General features: G+C 34.8%; 1 protein-coding gene across 1 annotated transcript in view; it reads right to left on the bottom strand.

The window, feature by feature from the left end:
- erbb3a (erb-b2 receptor tyrosine kinase 3a) overlaps positions 1 to 9,043 on the bottom strand; it is a 34,771-nt gene that overhangs the window by 15,315 nt on the left and 10,413 nt on the right. The window contains exons 4-15 of the mRNA XM_016449082.1: positions 8,610 to 8,796; positions 7,629 to 7,754; positions 6,904 to 6,966; positions 6,024 to 6,142; positions 5,775 to 5,916; positions 5,482 to 5,595; positions 4,223 to 4,340; positions 3,630 to 3,703; positions 3,445 to 3,535; positions 2,757 to 2,774; positions 1,299 to 1,516; positions 680 to 812 (exon numbers count right to left, since the gene is read on the bottom strand). Coding sequence (XP_016304568.1) covers positions 680 to 812; positions 1,299 to 1,516; positions 2,757 to 2,774; positions 3,445 to 3,535; positions 3,630 to 3,703; positions 4,223 to 4,340; positions 5,482 to 5,595; positions 5,775 to 5,916; positions 6,024 to 6,142; positions 6,904 to 6,966; positions 7,629 to 7,754; positions 8,610 to 8,796 — 1,403 coding nt within the window. The remainder of the gene's footprint in view (positions 1 to 679; positions 813 to 1,298; positions 1,517 to 2,756; positions 2,775 to 3,444; positions 3,536 to 3,629; positions 3,704 to 4,222; positions 4,341 to 5,481; positions 5,596 to 5,774; positions 5,917 to 6,023; positions 6,143 to 6,903; positions 6,967 to 7,628; positions 7,755 to 8,609; positions 8,797 to 9,043) is intronic.

Genomic DNA, 9,043 nt, shown 5'->3' with positions numbered 1-9,043 from the left:
TATATTAAATAATCTATCTATCTATCTATCTATGAAATACTTCTATTACACAGTGTGGTAAACATTTTTTAAAATGTCTGTTTATATAAAAATTGCAAAAAAAGAAAGAGACATAGTAAAATAATGAAAGAGAGAGAGCAAAAGCATGAAGGAGAGGGAGAAAGAGAGTGAATGAATAAAAGAAGGAAAGGTCTTGCCATAAAAAAACATGAAAAGAGCAGTTGCTCTAATATTCCACTAGATGGCAACAGATTGTAATAAACAGTAGATTCAGTGTGCGCGATTAGTTCATAAATCACACGCAGCCATTAAGTCATCTGCTTTGAATAATATAGATGTACACACACACATATATATATATATATATATATATATATATATTAATAATAATAATAATAATAATAATATCATTTGAATGTGTTATTTTTTCCATAATTAATTGCATCAAATTTACTTACGTCCTATTAATAATAATAATAATATCATTTGAATGTGTTATTTTTTCCATAATTAATTGCATCAAATTTACACATTAAACTTACGTCCTAGTTACAAGCACATATCATACACTTTTTAACTGCTACAATGAAGATGCATGTAAAAACAAATATATATATAATAATAATAATAATTTGGAACTGGAGAGCAGAATGAGACACAGCCATTGTCCTATACTGACCCTGACAGGAAGTTGCATTGTGGTACACATGTTCCTCCTCTGCTGAAGTTCTTGCAAGACACACACTGATCGGGTCCCGGACCCCAGCAGCCCTCAGATGAACACAGGGGATCACACACATGCCCTTCTTCAACTACAAACACACAGCAATAATGAATTGTTAACTAGCAATAATGAATAATTATATTTTTTTATCTTTAATATTTTCAGAATGTTCTTTTACATTTAATATGCAACATATTCCAGAGGACTTCTATGCTAGAACCTCTTGTGTCTTTAAATTGATGGCACTATCAGAATTAAAGGGATAGTCCACCCAAAAATGAAAATTTGCAAAAGAATATATTTTGAAGCTCATCAAGCAGTTACAGTTCTACTGACTTCCATTGTATTTTTTGTCAATGGGAACTGAAACAGTTTGGTTACCAACATTCTTCAAAATATCTTCTTTTGTGTTTCAGAGAAGAAAGAACGTCATACAAGTTTGGAATTACATGAGTGAGTAAAAAATGACAGAAGTTTCATTTTGGGGTGAACTACCCCTTTAAAACCACTTCCCTAATGACAACCCATAGCTAGTCCATTTGAAACATTTTGGTAGTACAGCATATGTGCTCACTGCATTGCTCTTGTGGGTGGTTGTCCTTGATGTCGAGGGGTTTCTGGCGGCGCTGGGCCCGAGGGCCGCTCCCGAACAGACGTGTCCAATTAACAGTGTGATGATAACAGAGCTGTTTGTTTCCCGTGATGTAGATGCCTCCGTCACCGATCCGTTTCAGTGAGCGAAGACCCAGGGACTTCAATGTAGGAATCTTCATCACCAAAAGCGAGTAACCTCTGAGAGATAACATGTGAAAAGGTCATTTGGAAAAAAAATGACAAATGAAATTGCATTGTTCTTAAAGTCAACATGAAATGATCTGACCCATTTATTTATTTTTATTTTTTATTCAAGTTGCTGGTTTTATTGTGCACAATTCATTAATGTTTGTTAAGATAAATGCAAAAATGTATAGATTCCTAATTGATAAAATCAAGTCCCACTGACTATGTTTCATTCAGAAATGTATCAGTTAGTGAGTTCAGTTAATTCTTAATTCTTTTTAGCATTCATATTTTCATTCAGATTTACCATTCAAAGGTTTTTGTTTTTTTGAAGTCTCCAATGCCGCCAAGGCTGCATTTATTTATTTTTTTAAATACAGTAAAAACTGTAATACTGTGAAATATTATTAAATTTTTAAATAACTGTTTTCTATTTTGACATATTTGATCTTTTAATATTCTATTTTAATATATTTACAAATGAAATTTATTCGGCAAAGCTGAATTTTCAGCATCATTACCCCAGTCTTCAGTGTCACATGATCCAGAAATCAGAAATAATTCTAAAATGCTGATTTGATGCACATGGAACATTTCTACTTATTATTAATGTTGAAAACAGTTGCAGCTTTTTTCCAGTATGCTTTGATGAATGGAAAGTTCAAAAGAACAGCATTTATTTGAAATATAAATCTTTTGTAACATTATAAACATCTTTACTGTCGCTTTTGGTCAATTTAATGCATCCTTGCAGAGTAAAAGTACTAAAAAAATTAATAAAAATCTTATTAACTCCAAACTATAGTGTATGTCAGATAAAGAACTAAAATGGGTTGTGAACACCATTTCATGTTGACTTTAAGACTCTTGAAATCTCAATCCAAAACTGCTGCAGTTGGGTTAGTTGCAACAAGATCAACCTTCAAAAAATAGCATCGCTCCCCAGTATTTTCAGTAAGTCCCCAGTAAGACTCTACCCATTTAATTCAAATAACATCTCAAGAGCCTCATTCATGGTTGTCAGGCATAATCATCATTGTGAATGAACTTTTCATTATCGACAGAAATGTTTCCATGCAAGATTCCCCTCCACCAATCGGAAGCTTAAAAATACCACACCACCACAAGTGATTGTAAAGCACTTATAACTACTGCAAAATATGAGATTTTAATGATTTATTTATGAATATATAGAACAATCAAGCAAAGAGAGAAAAAAAGAGTACAAGCTAAAAGCTAAACACAGTCCTACCTCTTAGTGCTTATTCCTCTGGGGGAGAAGAAAGCAGTATGAAAACAAATAATAAATGTCAAACAACTTCTAGAAATGTCAGGCAAAAATGATACTGGTATTATAATAATTACTTTTTTTTTAAATACTTTTTTACTTTTCCAAAGAAACTTTGTAACTGAGTGGTGATTGTCCATGCAAAACCACAGCTGTGGTGCTAGGTCTAAAACTAAAACTATTAAGAATTGTTTTCATTAACTTAAACAAAGCTGAAATAAAATTAAAAATAAATATGGGATGAAAACCTAATACAAAGTAGTAAAAAAAATAAAATTTAATATATTATTAAATACTATGATAATATATAAATAGAACTAAATTGTTTAATTTGTTGCTAGTCTGTTGCGTACTGGTCAAAGTCAAAAAAGCCAGCCAATATATTCTGATCCCTACAATATGGTCCCAACTTAAATGTAAGTAAGGGATTTTTTGTTTCATTGTCGGCTGGGCAAATCCAATCACTTAGAAAAGTGATAGCACACCTCTCCACTACAAGTTGAATGATTTAAGGTATCATTCATGTCTGTAGCACAAACAGTGCAAGCACTGCTAATAACATGAATGCTTTGTTTACACTAATGCATTTAAGCATTAAGAAATGAGGAGACTGCTAAATGACTAACAAACAGAGGATGGGCGGTATGCTCACCTGTACAGAGTTCTTCCCTGTATTGTTGCTAGATTTGAGAAAACAGAAAGATTTTCCAGCTCTTCAGGCCAAGACTGAATACTCAGAATATCTGTCAAGTGGACAGAAGAGTGAGTTGAATGGTGTACAGAGAGGGCAGAAGAAATGGCAAAGATACACACACACACACACACACAAACACACACCTGTGATCTCTCTGACAGTGTTGAAGATCTTCAGTTTCTTTGGATCAAGAGCACTTATATTATTGTAACTGTCTCTGTGGAGGAAAGAAAGGTCACTATTTCTGAAACATATGTGATGTATATTGCAACTATATTTGGGTCACTTTTGGCCAAGTCGACTTTTACAAAATAAACTTTCTTGAACACCTTTCACACTCTTACTAGTTTAAAGGGGTCATATGATGCGATTTAAATTTTTCCTTTCTCACGCTTGAGGTATTCGGCCAATCACAACGCATTGGATAGCTGGCCAATCACAGCACACCTCGCTTTTTCAGAACGATGAGCTTTGTAAAAATCGACGCGTTTCAAAAAGGCGGGGCATAGAGGAGAAACAATAATATACAGTATGTGGAAAATAATGTGTTTTTTTAACTTTAAACCCATTTCATTCATTTCATTACACCAAATACACAAAATAATGTTCTTTTTAGCAGCATCATATGACCCCTTTAATTTGTCCAAGAGTGGGTAAGAAAGGAGAACTCTGTTGTATTTTTGTCATGAACATTTCAATCGCCAGCGTCTCAAATCCTGGTGATCTCAAATCTCACCCTTTAATTCCTGTTACAAGGAAATGCAGGCTGCCCTGAATCTTAGTGCAGTTTATGAAGCTGTCGATGTTCTGCGAGTCTACGGTCTGTCTGGAAAGTGTACCAGTGCCAACACATGCTGCGCAAAGAGAAAAAACCAGAGAGAACACAGTTATGATTGAGAACACACAAAGATGGACATGAAGGAGATTGTGCTTGTTTCTCAATGACCAGTGAATATATAATGATAATAAATATTCTTAATAATGATAAGAAATAAGAATGCAACTCATCTTTTGCGACATACAGGAGTGGCATACAAAAGGTCAAAGACAACTTCATTGTAATTTTTAGCACATTGTGTGGAAATGGTTAAAAATGAAACAGTTCCTTCAGGGAACAAAGGTGGCACATATAGTGGATATTCAAAAGGACTAAGAAAAAGACAACAGTAAATATTGACAATAGTATTACATTCAGGAAAATCTGTAAATTGTTCATAGTTATTAGAGTTTTTGAAAGTATTTTTTTTTCCTAAAAATGCAAAAAAAACAAAAACAAAAACAAAAAAAAACCTTTTTGGAGCTAGTTGGTAGTAATTCTGATTAGCTTTACATACACTATAGGTGAAAACTTTGGAATAATTAAAATTTGTTAGTGTTTTTAAATGAAGTCTCTTATGCTCACCAAGGTGGCATTTATTTGATCAAAACTACAGTAAAAACTGTAATATTGTGAAAAATTATTGCAATTTAAAAGAACCATTTTCTATTTTCATATTTCTTTAAAATGTAATTTATTCCTGTGATGCAAAGCTGAATTTTCAGCATCATTACTCCAGTCTTCAGTGTCACATGATCCTTCAGAAATTATTCTAATATGCTGATTTGCTGCTCAATTACTATGCATTATTACTGGTGCTCAATTATTAATAATGGTTCTTATTATTAGCAATGTTGAAAAAAAGTTTTTTCTGCTTAATATTTTTTTGTGGAAACTGAAAAATTTACTGTGATACATACTGAAGACTGAAGTAATGATGCTGAAAATGTAGCTTTGCACCACAGGAATAAATTTCATATTAAAACATTAAATTGTAATAATATTTCTATTTTACTGTATTTTTGATCAAATAAATGCAGCCTCGGTGAGCAGAGACTTCTTTCAAAAACACTAAAAAATCATACTTATGACAAACTTTTGATCAGTAGTGTAAAAACAACAAAAGTCTATGGTATGCCCCCATTTAGATAATTGGGTAAACAAAGTGTGCATGTTACCTTTCGGACAGAGACCCCCACACGGCTCACATCTTTTCACTCCTTTTTTATCCACCTCCATCTTGTCTGCTGGACAGCTGCTAACACACGAACTTCCGTCTACAACAAAGTTAGCTGAAGTACAAGAGAACAGAGCAAGTAAGTATAAAGGCAGGGTGTCAAACTACTGAATTAAACAATAAATTCTTTAAAAACCCTATTTAGGTCCCGTCGGGAGAGTGGGATATTCAGTTTAAACCTTTAATGCTATGCTACAGGTAAATGCACTCTGTGTAACCCAAGGAAACACTTACTAGGACAATGTGATACACATATTGTGCCATACTGGTATTTTGCATTAGGATTCGGTTCCAGTTTGAACGTCACTTTATTATAGATGAGAGCCTGAGGACACTGCGGCACACATGACCCCGAGTTGTTAAAATTTCTGCAGGCCTGTAAACACACAGACACCCAAGTCAAAGCAAGCAAGGTTTGATTCATGAATCTGGTATGTTAGTGCAACACATGTTCAAGAACTGATGTAAGTTTGTTGAACATACAAAGCAGTTGGTGTCGAGCGGCCCGGTGCAGCCCCCGGCACACTCTATGTGACAGCACTCGCTCGGGCTGCGGCCAAAACAACGGCTGTTGCACTGTGGTGCGCACACTGTCTTAGTCACTGAGAACGAGAGAGAAACATAGTCAGCAGTGTGTGTGTGAGATACAGAAAGTTGAATAACTAATAGTCAGCAGTGTGTGTTTGTGTGTGTCTGTGTGTGTGTGCATGTTTATGTGGTTTATGAGGACACAAATTTGTATAATGGGTATGACATAGGTATTACAACGAGAAGGTGATTTATGAGGACATTTTGAGTGTCCCCGTAATTTAAAAGGCTTATAAATCATTCAGAATTAAGTTTTTTGAAAATCTAAAAATGCACAAAGTTTCCTGTGAGGGGTAGGTTTAGGTGTAGGGTAGGTGTAGGGCAATAGAAAATACGGTTTGAACAGTATAAAAACCATTACGCCTATGGAGAGTCCTCATAAACCATAAAAACCAACATGTGTGTGTGTGTGTGTGTGTGTGTGTGTGTGTATGTGTGTGTGTGTGTGTGTGTACTGGTTTGGGTGGTTTAGAAGGACACAAATTTGTATAATGACATGGGTCTGACACAGGTATAACAATATGCAGGTGGTTTATGAGGACACTTCCTGTGTCCCCGTAATTCAAAAGGCTTTAAAAACATACTAAATGGTGTTTTTTTTTGAAAATCTAAAAATGCACAAAGTTTTCTATGAGGGGTAAGTTTAGGTGTAGGGTTGGTGTAGGCCGATAGAAAATACAGTTTGTACAGTTATAAAAACCATTACGCCTATGGAGAGTCCCCGTAAACCACAAATGTGTGTGTGTGTGTGTGCTCTGAGTTTCCAAAGACTTACAGATTTGACAAGAGTCATTTCCAGGACCCCAACACCGACCCCCACAAGACTCATGACAGGGAACTAAACAGAAAATGCACTATAATTTATACATTTCCATAAGATCATCACCCAAAGTAAAAATCTATTTGGCTACACATTCAAAACAAATATCTTAAAAAAAAATCTTCAGCTAAACATTACAGTGAACTCCATTAGGCCTCCTGAGCTATGAAAAGACAACATATGATCCTCTGATAACAATTATTTATTAAAATGTATTATAAATATTGATATAAATAGTTATTCATTATAAATATATACACTACCATTCCAAAGTTTGTGGTTATTAAGATTTTTTTTTGAAAGAGCTTAATACTTTTATTTAGCAAGGCTGCATTAAATTGATCAAAATTGTCCGTAAAAACATTTATAATGTTACAAAATATTTCTATTTCAAATAAATGCTGTTCTTTTGAACTTAAGCAGCAAACACTTTTTTTCAATATTGATAATAAGAAATATTTCTTGAGCGTCAAATCAGCATATTAGAATGATTTCTGAAGGATCATGTGACACTGAAGACTGGAGTAATGATGCTGAAAATTCAGCTTTGATCACAGAAATAAATTACATTTTAAAATATATTAAAATAGAAAACAGCTATTTTAAATTGCAATATATCACAATATTTTTATTTTTATAAAACAAAACTCATATTAAAAGCAAGTTTTATGTCTCCTTACATTCTGGTCCGTTGTCTTCAATGATGATTTCTGCCCCACTGTCTTTCACAATGTCTAGCCAGTTAATCTGCGGCGCATAGCTCAAGAATTTATTCTGGATGATCTGCACTCCGCCCTCCAGGATCTCTGCAGATCACAACAAATATGAAAAATATGGAAATATCAAGATAAGATCAAAGACAGAATGGTACTTTGTAGAAGTTAAAACTTGAAACCTGTCCTCTAAACTCTCAGAAAAAAGAAAATAATATATAAATGCAAAGAGATTTTACAAAGAAAAATCTTTTCTAGGATTTCAGGTTTCACCATGTAAAAGTCGATGCCACATGGTAGCTAAGGTTTTGTTAGGTGATTGTTAGGGCGTGATTTCATAGCACAAATGCCAATATTCATGCTAAGAAATTTTGAAAAACACCTATGAATAATCAAACATTACTAATAAAGTACAGTATATACTGTGCTCAGATTTAACATTCATATTGATTCCACACATTGAGTCACAATAGAATTAGCAAGAGGTTAAAGGAAGGGCAATGGAAAAAATTACAAACATGTTCATTGATTCACACACTCACAGACACACAATGGAAAGATAAAACTACTTGGATTGTATTTCACACTAAATGTGTTGTGTTTGCTGAAGCAGGTCGGGACATGCTCTAGCCTAACTGTAGCCATCTAATGTCAATCTCCTGGAATTTATCGCGAGGAACAATATAATAGAGGATTTTTCTACAAGCTATAAGGCAGTCACAAGTATGTGTCGGTCTAGGTTTGGGTTTATGATGTGATAATTCTCATTTGTGTGTGAATTCTTTTAATAAACCACATACATAAACAAATCTTTTTCTGTCCGTTGACTCACTCTTCCACACCACACCCTCCAGAGAGTCTTGTTGCCATGGAAACTGCGTGGGCGTTTTGACAGAATGTGTTTCTGTGGGTGCAAATGTGTCACCTGTCACGTAAGTGTGAGCGCACCTGTTAAGTGTGTGAGGCCCAGCTCCTTTAGTCCGTACACTCCATCTTTCTGATAGTTGACGAGGATGGCGAGAGCGAAGCGATCTTCATATAGAGATGTCCCTCGGATGACTCGCAGCTGTTCCAGCGGTAAACGTCTGAACTGGTTTATGGCGATGAGGATGTAGCCCGTAACCTCACGGATAGACTGTGAAGAGGGGTCGGGTTACACATTCATCAAATGAAACATAATAGACATACAGACGCAGACATGAGCCCACACAAATTAATCTGGTGTGAGCTCATGCACAGCTTATGCATGCTTTATTCAGAAGTGGCCTGATCTCTTGTTACATCTTTAGATCCTACAAACTTGCTCTATTTTCCTCACCTGTAGGAATGACAAATCGCGGTTGTGCTCCATCTGTGTGATCTCCAGGTTTCCTATGACAATC

The sequence above is a fragment of the Sinocyclocheilus anshuiensis genome, unplaced genomic scaffold, assembly GCF_001515605.1.
Source record: "Sinocyclocheilus anshuiensis isolate Anshui unplaced genomic scaffold, SAMN03320099.WGS_v1.1 scaffold55, whole genome shotgun sequence".
NCBI lineage: Eukaryota > Metazoa > Chordata > Actinopteri > Cypriniformes > Cyprinidae > Sinocyclocheilus > Sinocyclocheilus anshuiensis.
Note: the sequence above shows the minus strand (reverse complement) of the source record. Positions and strands in the feature narration are given on the sequence as shown.